The sequence below is a fragment of the Fulmarus glacialis genome, unplaced genomic scaffold (assembly GCF_000690835.1).
Source record: "Fulmarus glacialis isolate BGI_N327 unplaced genomic scaffold, ASM69083v1 scaffold2049, whole genome shotgun sequence".
NCBI lineage: Eukaryota > Metazoa > Chordata > Aves > Procellariiformes > Procellariidae > Fulmarus > Fulmarus glacialis.
In genome coordinates this window covers 39,400-56,828 of record NW_009235048.1, presented here as the reverse complement: position 1 = coordinate 56,828, position 17,429 = coordinate 39,400, and the positions used below count along the sequence as shown (strand labels likewise).

At 36.4% G+C, this 17,429-nt stretch overlaps 1 protein-coding gene across 1 annotated transcript in view; it reads right to left on the bottom strand.

Annotated features, from left to right (window-relative positions):
• Positions 1-1,111: 1,111 nt before the first annotated feature.
• LOC104082644 (S1 RNA-binding domain-containing protein 1-like) overlaps positions 1,112-17,429 on the bottom strand; it is a gene marked incomplete at its 5' end in the record, with an annotated part of 54,176 nt that continues 37,858 nt past the window's right edge. The window contains 3 exons of the mRNA XM_009585845.1: positions 1,112-1,406; positions 3,891-4,075; positions 15,685-15,837. Coding sequence (XP_009584140.1) covers positions 1,117-1,406; positions 3,891-4,075; positions 15,685-15,837 — 628 coding nt within the window. The remainder of the gene's footprint in view (positions 1,407-3,890; positions 4,076-15,684; positions 15,838-17,429) is intronic.

Below are 17,429 nucleotides of genomic sequence, written 5' to 3'. Positions count from 1 at the left end.
ACAATGAGCATTCTTATTAAAACAGAAGTCTAGAAAAGCTTTTTAAGCATGTACAAACAGCAAAAAGTTTTTTATAGAGAATCATGTCTTCATGAGCATAGTGTGTGAAGACAAGTGTTGAAAAATTGTTCTCCACTCAAAACAGGGAGAAAAATACATTATCTCAAAGATGGAAAAAAAATTAATGTCAAGTTAAAGGAGTCCAAGACAGACTAGAACCATTTTATTAAATCAGGAACAACATCAGGCCGTGGGCTGTAGTCGGGTATTAAAGCTCAGGGAAGTGCATACCATTCAGAAGGTCAGACAAGTGCATCCTCGCAAGCTGCATCCTTAAGCTGAAGTGTTACTGATGGAGCACATGTTGGAAAGAAAGGACTGTTAAATCACTTGTAGAACCAGTACACTGAGAAAAGATGGCCAGAAATGTTTTTATTTTGCACAAGTACAGAACAACATAAATGTCTTTTGACACCTTTGAGCAAAATTCCTTAAACCCCAAGGTATATCCAAGCGTGTTAATCAATGATAACTGAACAAGCAATAATAAGACAGGTAAACAGACCTCCTAATAATGTTGCTCAAATAAATTAAAGCTGAATATTTCTGAACCATCAATAGTATTAGCAGATGCTCTTTTTTCAGTCTACTTTTGAAGCGATGTCATCACCGACTAACTTAAAAAGATCACTTTTTTCCTACAACTAGGTACCTTCTTTTAGACTCTCAACCAGAAAACAGGCAAACTGAATGGCTGTTTTTTGAAGGCGAGCAGTAGATGTGTCTGCTCGTGCAGTACTGACTAAAGATTGAGACAGCAAATCTTGCACAGACGGAACAGATAAGAGATCTGTCTGACAGTCCACTGGAATTTCATTTGCTCTGCAGACAAAACAACAAGGTTGCTTGGAGGTAATCCAATAAACTGTTCCAACAATTATTAACAGAAAGGATTCAAGAAATGTGGAAAACCTGTTAGATTAAAAAAAAAAAGAAGCAAGGCTGAAGGTTTCAAAATTTGTTCATTTTCAATGCTCTCATTAAATGCCTGAATCTCCAGAACCTTGCTGACATTACTTAAGCTTTAAAATGAAGCCTCATTCATAAAAAACCCTCTCATAAAACACGAATAAGATCCAACGTTATCCTTAATCGAGGAATATCGACATTAAGCACTTTAACTTCTACTCTTTCTCCAGGACCTAACCCCAGGCTTCTTCTCTTCTTCACTTTAGAAAGTTTTGCTTCTGTTATATTTCGCACTGGAATCAAACCTGCTTTTCCCACACCAATATCAACAAAAACCCCAAATGGCGTCGCGTTTTCAACTTTTCCAGTCAGAACAGTACCAACACTTAAGTCTTCAAAGCAGACTATGCTTCTCTTGAAGTCAGGTTTATCAAAATCTGTTATAAGAAACAAGAAACAAAAATAAGACACTGGAGAAAACGCTTGCATTATTTTCTAAGGGTTGTTTCTAGCTGATTGTTTCTAATTAAGAAGTCATCCCGAGGTAGCTCTAAGGTCCCAAATACTGCTTCATTATGTTTTTTAAATAAAGACCCATCTGTAATAAACAACTCATTCTTGTATTTTATGAATCACTTTAAAAGACACTGACTAATGGAGTAATAAGTGCAGTGAACTCTGTGGTATGAAACTATCACAAGGGGATCAGAAGCGTGTAGTATATTAGCTAGTGACTGAAAGATTCCTTAAATTTTCTTGGAGCTAGGAAGAAAAGACTTGAGGTGACTCTTACACGAGCTATATAAACTATACATAAAATTCTATTCCTATACAAATTTGTATACAGGAAGGTGAATATTCAGACTCATCACATACTAAAGAGAAAAGTCAACAGTGCACTGTGCTTAGGCTTGCTGTTCATCTGCACCATGACATCACATGATTAACTGCTTCTTTGCACTGACAACTTAAAAATCACACATGCGTGCTTATAACAGGTAATATCCCAATATATTAAAGTTCACATTCTGCATTTAAGGGCACAGATGGATCTTTTAAACTCTCTTGTTACTTGCTTACCACTTTCTACTCCTGAAGAAAACCCTTCTGAGCCATCTCAACAACCTCCCTTTCAACCTTTTCCTACTGCTGTTTTACCTGTTCCAAGATATAATAGGACTGAGATTTTCACACAGAGCATCATAAAACCAGGATTGCAACCATTTTCCTATATTTGCCTTCGAGAAATAAAATAGAGACTGAACAAGTTTATAGCTAAAATGCACCGGAAATCAATCAGTCTGTAACTTCACCAGGCTGTGGATCAGACCCCAATCGAGTACACAAGCCGGCAAATGCAGCGACAGGCTTTGAATGACATCAAATTTTCTACTGAAGGAATGTACCTAATTGCTCAAGTCTCAAATGGTTAATCCTTTTGTAACATTATACCGTGCAGTGGCACTTCAATGAAAAAAGCAACTAAACAGCCATTCAGGGCAACGAGCATAAGAAGATTCAGAGGAATAATGGGAGTCTTTTTAAATGTTTGCAAACCCTTTCCCCCCCCTCCCCGTCCTGGCAGATTCATTAGAGTTACCTGATTAGCTGTTCAAATTTAATGATAAAATGACAATTTCTTGCAAGAAATGCCTTGCAACACCTAGGCTAGAAAAAGATTTTTAAAATAATATGATAGAAATATTCTATTCTTTCCCTTTCCCCAAATAATTATTTCCACTTTCCTTTGTACTAAAATCATTCACGAAAAATAAACAACACAGAATTTCAATTAAATTTAAGAGGATACATAGGAAAGCTACTCTTTGTCTGTAATTCCCTAACGTCACATCTCTACCGTTGGGAACAACAACAGAATCAAATCTTCAACCAAGATTATTTTTTGAATCAGGGTAGAGTACAAACCATTCAATCTGCCTGAGCCCTGTTAGGTATGATGCATTTCCTCGCTGACAGTCACTAGCAAGTTTGCAAAGACAACGAGTTACAGCTATACTAGGCTACTAGGCTGCCTGTTCCAGTCATGGATTCTGTCTACAGTAATACTGAATGTACTGGATCAGCAGAATATGAGTACTTCCACTGAAGATTCTCTTTTGCTTTTATATCTTCTTATGTTAATAGTCTATCCTACTGCAATTTAGATGTGAGACTGCCAGAACAAATGGAGAGATAGAAAATACACATTTTCAATATCACTAGCGGGAAATATTTATAAAATCTGCAAGGAAACTACTAATGAACCCAAAAAAGGGGGACAGAAGTGTTATTTTTTTTTAAAGTGTAATTTTATTTTTTGTTATTACAAGCCTGCATCTTTGCTGCCTACTTTTATCTCTTGCTATTGTAAAAGAATCCAGCTGTAAGTTTCATTAAACAACAGCATCTCCAGATGTTTTGCTTACCTCATCTTTCTTCCGCTCTACCTCAAACTGCTCAGCACTACTGCAAAGTTTTAACCAAGGTAGGTCATGAGCCATGTGCTCCAATTACACTTGTCTCCAGGAACTAGTGCAACAAAAGAGCAGAACTACACACTACTACACTACTGCTCCACAGACCTTTATTACTACTGTTTCAGCTTGGTCTCAGCATTCCCCTCTGTGATGGAGAGCCAACACAGATTTAATCAGTATAGAATCAACATATTGAAACTATTTCATTTGTTAACAGCCATACAACTTCCCTTCCTATGGCCGAAAATGCCATGATTTAAGACAGGATTCACACTCCTTACCTACTGAGCTGGAAAGAAACATCTGACTACGATATAGTCTTTACCTTGTCTGAGAAAAGAAATGGAGTTACACGTCCATGAAAATCCAATATGACTTTAGAAGAAAAAGTGCTGCTTAAAACTGGTATGCAGAACAAGCAAACAGATTACAACAAAGGTTTACCTGTTCGGATGTCAAAGCCTTCAGGCTGAGTCAGACCATCAATGATCAGCTGCAGTGTGTGCACCGTTGTATTTAGCCTTTTGGCTGTGCCTTCCAGTCCTTCCTTTTGAATTACTGCGTTTACTTTTTGCTGCATATCTGATTTTCCTATGTCATTTGCGTTTCCTCCAATGAAAGATAAAAACCTGGGAAGTTCAAACAAAGACACAGAGAGAGATTTGTAACATCCTTTAGTGGGAACTGAACCTTTGCTATACTTAGGGGTTTTAATTACTTTTGCATTGATGCATGAACAAAGTTCCTGATAAAAAATATGAACAGTGAACAAACAGATTCCCAAGTTCATAACCTCTCAACTCATCACTGATCCGAGACAAACATGGAAATTTTGAGTCTATCTGTATACACGTATCTCCTGGAATAGGCTACAAAACTAGATGCAAAATTTCAACACGTAAATCACTTCTCAGACCGATGATTTATGTCATGCTAAAACCAAATCTGATTATGACTGAAAGATTTAACTTACCATGAAAGTTCCCTAGAAATACGTGAGTTCTATAATACTGCCATTTTTATTGCCACTCTCATTCAAATTAAAATGAATGGCAATTTAGTAAAACAACAATTAACATTTAAAATATTAAATTACTACAAATAATCTTTAACCAAAATTAAGAAAAACTTTATGTAAAATACTTCTCTTATCTATGAACTTCACGATTAAGAACAATTAGTTTTTCAGAAACTAAGGAATGATCAAGTCAAAGTAGTCACACAACACAAACACCCTCTTTCCTTCCCTATTGTCACATACATACACACATTGCAGACTGAGACAAATTTGGACTGACATCTAAAAAGGCTGAAAAGAAATACTTTAAAATAAAAATGTCTTGATGCGGGATCTCTTTTTCTTTAAAATAAACAACCCCCTCCCCCAGAACACACTTACTGAGATTTTTAGTTCAGTAATGTTGGCACATATCCTGAGAAGCACAGAGAATAGACGACAAAAACTCACATGCAGTCGTGATGCCTTAGACAATGTTTATTTATCACTGAATAAATGCCCTTATTTTACTGAAGGACTTAAAGATGCAAAGCAAGTCTTTAACGGATATAAACCAATGAAAATGAGCATGCAGCTCATAGAAGCTGAGCCACATTGTACTAAAAGCAATTTGTCCCTTTCTCAGTAAACATTTATCTGTCCTGCTGCCCTGCTCTGCATCTCACCATGAATAAGTCTCTTCCACTTTGCTTTATCATGTCCCTTACTGTTGGAGGGAGGGACATGGCTTTTTGCGTGTTCTCCTCCACAGCAGACAGAATTATTGTTCCTGTCCTCCAGAGTCCGAGTAAACGTTCCTTCCAAATTCCTAAAAAAGATCCCTCCCTCCTGTCCTTATCCTACTTCACAACAGGTGTAAACTACAAGCTGCAAAAGAAGTGCTGACCAGCACGTTCATGGCCTGCACTTGGGAGTGGTGGGAGACATTCCAGCTCCATGAGAAAGCGAAAGTCCCCAGTACTCATCCTCCTTTCCCCCCCTCAAAAAGCTGTGCTTTTATCAAAACCTGAGGCTAGTATTTCTTTTGGCAGGAGACACAGTGGGGGTTTCTTTGTTTTGCTGTGTTGTTTTTTTTTTTTTAACCTGAGGAACCCAACTGACATTATTTCAGGTGGTGAGCGATAAAAAGTTCTGCGCACTGAAATACAAAATTAAATTTCTTTTTGAGAAAACACAAATTGAAGGAACGTAATTAAAGCAATATCCAACTTTCCGTAAGTCACAAAATTCATCTTTGAGCGCAAGGGCAAATCTTCACTCCAAAACGTCCACTAATTTCATCAAAAGGAGGACATCCATTAAAACTGGCTGTCAGGACTTCTACTTTTTTACTGAATTCAAGTGCAAGCATGATGATTTAAGTGTACTGTTAGCTCAAACACATATATTTGCACTTAATAGTGATAGATCTAGTTTTCACATTATTTTTCTTAATGCATACAGATCTTTCATGTGGCAATGTTTGAAGAAAAAAATTAATAAGGATTCAGTGGATGATGCTGATGATGTCAGGACTTACTAAATTTTGTTTTGATTGACTGCATTTCAACTTTTGACATCACTTTTTAAAGTAGTCTGAGGTGGTTTGGAAACAAAGTAAATATCAAAACAGATGCAAAATTGTTTATAGTATTAAATACAAATTTTTATTTTCCATAAACTAACAAGAAAACACTACTACTACTCAAATATTTTGTCTGTTAAGAGCCTATATACGAAAAATATCAGACCTTCTATGAAACCATCTTCTGTTGGTCTCAAAAGAGCCCTAAAAGTGGTTGCAGTGATAATACTGAAAATGTGCATAGGCAAAGTGCTCTTCACAAAACTCCCCGGGGCTGCTGGCTGCTAATGCTGATGGATGGACAATGCCCCACCACAGCACTAGTGACAGGCGGCAGCTGCCCCAGCTTTGACTGACATGCCAGATGTAACACTACAAACCCGACCAGCCTCATGACTCAACCTTCTAAATAATGTATGCTTTACTGCGCACCCCTATAAACAAGTTTGCTGACATTCACGTACTTGGCTTTATTTCGCTTCAAATGGACATTCAGCTCAATACCTCCAAGTAACTTTTTTTCACCATTAGGTTTTTCCAGAAGTGCATTCACTTTGTAAATCGATAAAGGGTGGGTTTCGCTGCTAATATGTGCAACCACATGGAACAGCCACCGATATACAAAAAGACCGCATTACGTACAAAACTGTCGAACGTGTGGATAATGCAATCAGAATGCTCGGCACTACGTGCAGGCTGCTGGAAAGAAAACCAGCCCGAAACAGGACACAAGCCAGGTGCCTGAGCCCTCAATTACTATTCATGAAAGTTATTTCGCCCCTCGCTCCTTCCTCTGCCTCCCCCACCCTCCGGAAATCCCAATGAAAGTATTTATCTGATATTAAAAAGGATTCCTCATCTAGGCAAGGGTAGTAGGTTTGGGCCTTATGTTATCAATTACAGTTGTTTAAATAACTTATTAATTAACATGGTTACTCAGAATAAAATTTTGGCTCCACCTGAAGATGATGCTTAAACATGTGCTCCAGTCTAAGTACCTGAGAAGCCCCACCGATCTCAGCAGAATTATTAAAGTTCTAAAAATCAGGCATTTGGATACGAGTATTTCAGAATTGCAAGGTATATTATAGGCAGAACAGAACACTGTAACAAGGCCCAGCCTTGTTACACACAAAAGAAATAACCTTTAATAGAAACAATGTATTTCTATTTTGGAAATTCTCACCTTTTTAGGTTAGGTTTTGGTAAAACCTATGTATTAAAATATTTCCAAATAAAAGCAATTTCGTAGGGATTACAGATGTAGTTTTTGAAAATACTGTTAAATCTAGTTACATATTTAATGTATCATTTTCATTCAAATGAATATAGCCTGAGGACACTAAGAATAAAAAAATCAATATAAAGCACAAATCTCTGACTGAACAGTGGCGCGTTATATTGATCATTTCTATTTTTAAATGTCATTGCTAAGAACAAAGTTAAATATTTCCTTATTAAAAAAGCAACCCAACAACTTCCTTTGAGAATTATTTCAAGGTCAGAAGAAAAGGATATAGTCGGTAATAAGACTGGGATATGGCTACAGGGGGGAAAAAGAGGTTTCCCTTAATTTACATATTTTGATCTACGTAATGTTAAACCATCTTACTACAATCTTTGAAATATCTCACTTACCCAGTTTGTAAATGACAGTTCCAGCTGCACAATATAAGAACATGAATGATCTGTGCAAAAATGAAAGCCCTTCAAGTATTTTCCTGGCTACATATGTGAACTAAATAACATGTTGCAGTAGTTCAAGTGCTAGAAAGATAAAACCTCAAGAAAAATTAACAAGTGGAAATGGGAAAGACGAGATGTTTTTTCTGAAGTGAGGTCATTCTTGTAAGATATACTATCCTTACTTCCTCAAATGTCGAGTGAGTGAATGGTGAACTTTCTGTTCAAGGCACAGCAACTCAGACAAAAGCTGCCAGAGTCTTAGGAGAGTCAGAACAGAGCGAAATTTAGCTGGTTGAGAGACTTTGAGTTTTATGGTTTTGCAGTTTAGAGGACATTCAGAAACCTCTGCAACCACCTTAGTTTTAAAAGCAATCTTTGCAGTCTTACAGGACCTGTGGAGAATGGTCATGGCTAAATCACTGATGTTTTTATTTAATACATAATTTCATCCATCTTACCCAGATAAAGAAAGAAAAGTAGCATAAATGTAACAAATAAGCACATCATGTTCACTTAACATACACATCTGCACAAAATTATAGCACAGCCCTTGCAATGCTTAAAAGATAATGCAAATTTCAGTGGAATGCAAAAAACAGTCAGAAAGAGTAAAAGTATTACCAAGGGAAGCCTTCAGTAAATTTTCACAAAGTTACTTTAAACCCCCCAAAAAGCTTCTTATAATGTGCAGGAGTTCTAAAGCTTTGCAAGGGTTTTAGTCACAGTCATTTCTGTTTTATGTAATCATTTCCAGCAACACGACTTAAGAGCTGGGAGTACTGGATTCATTACATTAAAGCAACATGATACGCCATTACATCTTGTCACAGTGCACACATGAATTAATGGTAATGCAACATAATCACTCTGAAAACAAAACAACTTTGCATTAGCATGCGCTTTGTTAGGCAAAATGTACATTCATGACAGTAGTAAACTTAAATTACGCAGACATTTATGTTTTAGTAATGTTTTGAAATGCAAAAGCATTATTTGTATAATGCAGATGTTGACTGTTCTTGTTCTCACTAGTGATACGGATCCTCAATTTTCGACTACTTATGTAGATTATATATCAAACAATATTTGTGCATTACTCTCTGTAATTAGTTGTTGGACACAGAAATTTAAAGTTTCAAATATATTTAAAACTATTTATGTGGTTTAGCCAGATAACGATATTTAACCAATATGTTTTTCCTCAAATGCATAAATTATTAATATTATAGATTATCTGACTGCATGCAGAAGACCAGAAAGCACTCAGATAGTTTATGACATTTTGAACGTATAAAACTAAGAAACAATGAGTTTATAAATGAGAAAAGAAATTCAGACACGGTTACACTGTGGCATAGCCACTTTGCTACCGTACCATTAGGCACGATGGTGTTAGCTGTTTTCATGACTACTGATATATCACATAACTGAAGCGTAACCCAAGATACAAAATAATGAAACATGATTAGTTATTCACAAAGAATTCGTACTACAGTTAAAGAAGATCATTCCATAAAAAAGTTCTTTTTTTTTTCTTCATAATTTTTTTTAAATGCAACCAGTAGGAAGTTAAGTTTCAAAAATTTCAACTAATGAAAAAATACCACTTGATTTATGGGTCTGGTATTTATAATGTAACTGGAGGATAATTCTTTGTTATTTCCAAGTTCTTCTAATCGTTCTTGTTAACTGTGTATTTTACATCACATAAAAGTTTTAAAATGTCTTTATTGGATGACAGTTAGCAGTGAAAGCCGTTTCTGCTCTTCTATTTACTGACAAGATAACTTTCAGAAATATGTCCTCTAAAAATCCAGCTAAGTTAATAGTCAGACCTGTGAATGAACTGGCCTTCTAAAGTGATGAATGTAAACTATTATTTATTAGGCTTAACAGTCCTAATTCTGCAAGTGTTCTCCTTAACTAGGGTTAGCCATTTCCTATCGGAAATAGTCATAAATATTTATTAATTTACCAAGCTTAACTTTTTTTAGGCTTTTTAAAAAGAAACTTAAGACCTTACTAAAAAGTATTATTTTGCACATTAAATAGCTTGAATACACACACACATGTGTGTACATGCAAGTACAGTCTTACTGAAGTGGACAAAAGATGTTTCTGTTGACTTTGTAGTGAATTCACGGAAAGGTATCCTACCACAGTAAAAACTCCTATCCTTTAAAATATTCACATGTAGGCTGCATTATTAAATAGAACACAACAATTTTTCTTCATTGCTCAAACACCATACTAAGTAACTATTCCCTCCCTGATTTCTATTCCCCTTAAGCATCGCCTCAGTTGCTCACTGACAACTAGGGAACCTGGACAGAAGCAAGCCAGCCCAGCAGAGAGCTGGAAATGCCATCAAAGGACAATTTGCAGTTGCATAAAGGGCAGGAGAGGAAGATCTCTTTCTTTTGGTGGTCTCTCCCTAATCAACAGTTTTCCTTCTGCATTTTCTTACATGTCAGTACTTGCCTTCAAAGCTAGGAAGTGCAGCTTTTCAGCATAGCCACTGAGATACTATGGATCAGCCGCTACATCCACCCACGTAAAGAGTAGCAGAAACACCAGAGATATTTGAAAAATCATCAGTCTACAATGGAATATAAAATGTTATCAAGATAAATGCTTTGCTGAAATGAGCATGAAATCCAAATGTTTTACTTTGGTGAAGAATAAGCACATGAACAAGTGCTTTGCTGAATATACTCTTGGGATTTTTGAAGTCCTTCTGGAGATAACAAGCAGCATTATCAATGCATAGCAAAGGGTGAGACATGAATCTTCACTGCAAGTCACTCTGCTCAGTACGTCAACAACTTCTCTTAAGGTATAACCAACCACAGTGATCAGTACTATCCTCTACCAGGCAAGGTCTTAAACCTGGGTAATTAGCCAAGGAAGATCCTCACCTGCATTATGCTAAATCACAACTTTAGACCTTTTATAAATATTGGTGAAATATTTTTAAGTCAGACTGAAATACAACCTGTCTGCCAGATGCTGCAATCTGTGAGCAGCAAATATGCATTCTGAGCGCCAACTTTACCAAAGAGCATTTTTATGAGATTTAAATAAAAATCAGTAGATGTTAAGATTCAGTTATACGAAACGAACTGAACCCAACACACTGATACAACAAAGAAAAAAACATTGCGTTTTCTTTCTAGCATTTTGGTTTATAAGCATAACCTGGTTGTAACTTCTTGGGACTTCCCAAACGTTTCCTCGGTTTTCCTACCAGTTATTTTACAATATGTACCAAGAAATTGGATATGCTCTACATGTTGTATTAACTGTATGTAGAAGATTCTACCACTATAAACTGGTTCTTTTCAGAAACTTAAAACATAGCTCTGCTTTGCAGGAAAATACACTGCCTACAAAGTTTTTTTTTTAATTTAACTTTTAGGAAATTCTGGTTCATAATATGTAGAGGTGTTCGTAAGCTTGATCTCTGCACACGACAAAGCCAAGCTCTGACAGTGTGGAAACCATGAACAAAAATGTTTTGGTCATCTGCAGAGAGTGTTAAATCACCAGTAGGATGTTTTCCAATTATTTTACAGAAATTGTCCAGATTTTAAGTTAAGATGTTTAAATGCCATAAATCAATCATACCAGCACCATTTGTGCCACTGTAGTAAAGATTACATCAGTGTTTCCATTATAAAAACCCCTATTTTTCAGGGGTTTCTAATTCAGCCATAAAAAATGGCTCCAGCCTAAAGCTTGGCAACCAAAGTCACCACTTGGGAGCAATTCTTTTAACCAATTTTTTTTTTTTTTTAAATGGATTGGCCTTTCAAGCTACAAAATAGTTCAGAAAAAGAAAATTAGTGGTTTCAAATTTTGGTGAACTTCTATCCCTCAAAAATATTGTTTTAAAAACTGATAATTTTGCATGTCATAAATCCGTAATGTGGACTGCTGCTTTTGGGTAATTTGGATAGAAGCAGTGGATAAAAATCACCAGCTTATTTTATTTAAATGTAATTTCCCATGAAAACCTTTAATCCAATAAAATTTTCACAAACAACTTTCTCATGACAAGATGTGGTAGACCTTGCATGAGGAAGCCTTTATGACTCATTTATGCAGCATCTATTCCATTCATTTTAATTTCTGTGGTAACAGGTATGTAATACTGTATTTTGATGCCTTGAATCAAATCTGCCCATCTTCAAGACAACAATTCTGCCCTTTGGTAGCACAGATCGACCTGTGAGCTTGACATGGTCCCTGACAAAGTTCTGGGTAAGCACAGAAAAAGAAGAAAAATACTTTGAAAGCAGCAAAGCAACAGAACTCCTTTAAAATGTACTTTGTTTAAAAATATATGTATTAGATACCAATTCTAACCCACTTCTAACAGTTTCATTTTTTCTCATGCACATTAATTTAAATTGTAAGAATTATCAATTAGGTTTTAAACCTAGTTTAGTTCTAACATGTTAAAAAGTCCTTCGGATGTTGGTTGATTTCCATAAGACACCTCAAATCAACAACATGAACATGATTTGATCTTCAGGCTCTCAGAAGCTTTCTCATGAACATAGGTTCAGCAAAAGGGAATTACAAGCCCAGTTCCATCCACTGCCTATCGAAGTCAGCAAAACTCGTCAACAGCCCCGATAAGCTTTGGACTGAGTCCTCCATGCAGTCTGAATTCCTAGTAGAATTTTTTCTTAATTCGTATTTAGGCAGCAAATTGGTTTGGAAAGCCATTTCCATAAGTTCCGAGAAGCTTAACAGCTCAAACGCTTTTTTTGAAAAGTCATTTTAAATATATAATCATTGCTAAATTATAGCATTAGTTGCCTGAGGGAAGAATGTCTGGTTTATATTCAGCCCTTATGTCATCAGTGTCAATTTTTAATACTACACTTCTTGGATTTTGTCAGTTTGCTGCAGAACTGTATTTTCTTTTCTTCAAACAGCTATTTGCAATGAAAAAACCATTAGAGATATTTGCCCCCTTCCCCACACCATTTTGTGATACCAAGCTAGTGCATGTTAATACAATCTATACCATAAAAGTTATCACCTTCATATTTAATGACCTTTCAAGGAAACTATCTTTTGATTGCAAGAAAAAGAAAAATATTGTTGAACATAGAGTACATTCATAGAAAGCACTTTGAGACTTTTCCCCCCCACATCAAACTACGTGTACAGATACTGATAAATGTAAGAAGACAGACAACAGAAAAAAAGCCCAAAGAAAACAGAAAAGACTGATTCAGTTAGTTAGAGACAGATGCTATGTTTATTAGTTTTGGTGTTCCATTAGTAGATATTGTGTTTTTATATTTGTTTTGATATAAACTGATATTCTTTTGCATAAAAAAACCTGTACGGTACAATACCGACAACATGCACTTGGATCTAAATACATCACCTGAAAATTCAATCTAGGAAGGCAAAGAGTTTGGTTAGAAACAGAGAACAGACAACGGCACAGCTGGAAACGTAAAGTAATTGCATTAGCCAAAGAGAAATGACATGACAGGTAGCCCTGGTCTGTAGCCATGTCATACTTTTACAATGGCTTTGCAGCTCTCGAAGTCCAACAAGTTTGACCCCGAACATATTTTAAGAATCAGCAAGGTACCTTCTCAGCAGTGTTGGCTGTGCAATAGGTGGCAGCCTCCTCTGAATCATGCATAAGCCTGTGACTCAAACCACTATCTTTTGATTGAGATGTAAAACTTGTGCTCATTAATTTTTTTTTTTTTTTTTTTAAGTAGTGCTAATCCTGAGTTCCCAGCCAAATTCCAAATCACAATTTTATGATTTGTGATACCTACTAAAATTGTCTCCAGAATTTCAACTGTATGTGAATACCTGAGCTACCCTATGCAGTAATAATCCCACTCACCACTTCAGATATAAAAGTAATCTCTGCTGCTCTGGAAACAAAGTCACAATTCTTTATTTTCTGACCAACCTTTGTAATGGTATTCTATGTAGATAAATTCCTGTAGTATTCCACGATTAATGGGCTACACTTCTCTGCTCCCTGAAGCAATCTTTCCACATCAGCCTTTAAGCAAAGCTGGTAACATTGTGAACACTTTTACTGATTATGTTATTAGCGTACAAGGGCTGGAAAGCTAAATGGACTATTAACCAAATCCTGACTACTTGATATTTAAATTGAATGAAATACAATATTGAAAATCAACATTAATTTTGAATAGCCTTTTTTTAATTTTTTTTTTTTTTTTTTTTTTTTTTACATGGACTCACTTTGAATAATTTCCAGTAAGGGTGACCAAGCTTCCTCACCCTATAAGCTGCTTACCAAATCTAAGATCATTAAGATCGGGACATTGCCTGATTTTTTCCGTAACTATGCAGAGGTCAGAGAACTAGTAACAAATGCTGACACGTAAGAAAAAAAGGGAAATGGTCGTGGAAAAGGAGAAACCAAAGTTACCTACACACTGCGCAAAGAGCATGGACTCTAACAGGCAATTGCACGGTGGCCCTAGAATCAGGCACAAAGAAGAATGAACTGTGGCGGGGAGAGGATGGAAATGAAAGTGCCCTGCATGCCTAGCAGAAGCAAAGCACACAGACCTATGCATAAGAAGTTGTATATGCAATTATCTCCACTGGAGAGAGAACAGAGCACACGCTGTAGGGAAGGTGTCCGGAAAATGCAAGGTCCTGTAGGACTTCTTTAGGTAAGAAATTCCAGCTTCATGAATTCAGAAATTCAGCATAACTCTGAGGCTTAAAGATGGTTTTGTTTATAAAACAGGAAGCACAACTCTGTTTCTCCAGGAATAATTTTCTCAACAGATATCATAAGAATCCTAAAGCATCTAGCTACTACTGAAATTAGCTCCAGCATGTTTTAAGAAAAGAACCTGTTCACCGCAAGTCACTTAAAAAAATAAATATGTGCTGGTTTATGGTAGGAGATAATGTTTTCTCAAGAGGACAAGCAGAGTCCAGTTTCAACCAGGGCTGATGATAGAAAAGATCACAGCTTATACTAGCATTTACCAGCTGCAGTATCCCCTAACCAGAGGCACACATGGATTCCTAATTATTTTTTTCTGACCTACACAAAACCCATTCTCTTCTTTTAGCCAAAGGTCACTTAGTAAATCCACCATGGTGTTCATGTATTTGGGATCTTAATATATACATCTTAATTATTAGATCTCGCAATATCAGAATTTAATTTTAAAGGCTCATAATAATGACACATGTAATAATGCTCACATATGTCCGTGCACCTGTGTGCACACTCAAACACAAAAATAAACAAATTCTGGTGGTCAAAATTCACTAAGCAAAAATTTTGGCATATGCTGAGCATAAGGAACAATGTAAAAGCAGTTCTTAATGATGCAGAGGTATTAAACTACCGCTGACTGAAAATTTGCATGGCATTTCAATTAGATCATTTTTAAGGACAAATAAAATTATGTTTTAATTATGCCCTTTTACATACTATTTGGAGGCAAGGTAGAAGAAAAAAAATCAGGTTTTAGACATTTTTAGAACAAATGATTTGTCTCCACACTTTGCGAACATAAAGTCCAACCTGACAGTGACGTGTGGCATAAAGAGAGAAGTTGAGAAAAGTGGCCTCAATGAGGCGCAAAGTGGTAATTTGAAGACGACAGGGTCATGGGAGGAAAGTCTAGCAAAGTTTTGAAAATTCACTGATTTCCTCGCTGAAAAACAACGTGAAAACAAAAAACCCCCAAAGAATAAAATGAAAAACTTGCATGCAGATACGAGTCAAAACACACTAATTCAAACCCTTCACTTGTAAAGAACTCTTCTGAAGCATACCTTTTTCTTGAAGAAAGGGGAGAAAGCATCAAATCAATGTAAGTATTCCTGTCTCAAAAGGCTGAGCAGGCCGTTGTCAGAAAAATCAGTACTTTCATTTTAAAAATTGACAGCATCAATGGTTCAAAAGCTTTCCCACTGCTTACCTCATTGCAATGTTATAAGACTCTGGATGAATACAAGTTTGGTCCAAAGGATTGGGCTGTCGTGACGCACATGGTGTTGGTTTGCTCTTCTTTTTACCCTGTGCACCTGCTTTAGTCAAAAGTGCATGACTTCCAAATTCAGTTTCCTTACTACTGTCAGAAATCAAAAAAGGACATGCCATTCTTAATGGACAAGATCCAAGCCCAGCGCTCACACATGAAAAATGCAATCAGACTTTTATATAATGTTCATTCTTTAAAAATAAAAAAGTACAAAACCCCTAAAAGGTCATTGTGGGTGACTCTTAATAATACAATTATAGCATAAAAATAACATATCAATGTATGCATAAATTAATTTAAAATAGAAACAAACATTGGGAAGGGATTCAGTGCTTCATCAAAATTTCTTCATGATGACAAGATTATAAAGAAAACACTACACAACCTATTGTATCATTTGCAATCTGGATAGCATCTTTTGTCTGTAAAATGGGGACAATTGCATTTAACTACTTGATAAAGATCTTGTGAAGATACTTTCATACTTAACTGTTGATTAATAGTCTGCATCATTTTAAATTTGAAAAATTTATAAACAAAATTTCCTATTCATACCATCTTTAGGTAAGCAAATTGCATCTCAAGCATATGTACAGAACAAGGAAAGTATGTGACTGCTTAAACATCAGAACTCCTTAAACCACATTTATTGACTTCCTATACTTAAATTTCTCAAGAATTATGCTCAAACATGGGCCAGGAAAAAATATGAAAAATTTCTAAAAAAAGAACTCAAACCAAGATTTGCTTAGAACAGAAAAAAGCTAAAGGTCAAATCTGCCACTATTTCAGAATTTATAAACCATTTTTGCAAAGTATCTTAATACAGCTTTCCTTAAAACTTAGTGAATACATTACTGACTCATCAGTCAGCTTCAGTTAGCATTTGGATTGGGCTTCTTTTTTTTTTTTTTCCCTTTAATTGGCTGGATAATGAAAAAGCTCCGAAGTCTCAGAGAGATCCATGGACAGATTGCCCACATTGGTAGGAGGACTTTACAGAAGACAAGAGAGAGATCTATCTTCGTGTGTGTAGCATATTTACAACGGGCATACTTCTTCCCTTAAAGTTTCCCTTAAGTAAAAAATGCTCAGGCTATAGTAAAGGCATCAAACGACTCCTACTGCAAAGGCTCTTTTCTTGCCTCTTTTTTTGTTTTTGTTTCCTAAATCACAAGTGGTTCCTGCTTTTGCAGGACAAAAGAGAACACACTGAAGGACCCAGAACTAGCACTCGCACTTTGGGCTCTACCTATGCATCGACCGTCAGCAGTGTGCTGGTTTTGGCTGGGATAGAGTTAATTTTTTTCACAGCAGCTAGTATGGGGCTATGTTTTGGATTTGTGCTGAAAACAGTGTTGATAACACAGGGATGTTTTCGTTACTGCTGAGCAGTGCTTACACAGAGTCAAGGCCTTTGCTGCTCCTCACCCCACCCCACCAGCAAGTGGGCTGGGGGTGCACAAGAAGTTGGGAGGGGACACAGCTGGGACAGCTGACCCCAACTGACCAAAGGGATATTCCATGACATATGATGTCATGCTCAGCATATATAAAGCTGGGGGAAGAAGAAGGAAGGGGGGGACGTGTGGAGTGATGGCGTTTGTCTTCCCAAGTAACCGTTACACACGATGGAGCCCTGCTTTCCTGGAGATGGCTGAACACCTGCCTGCCGATGGGGA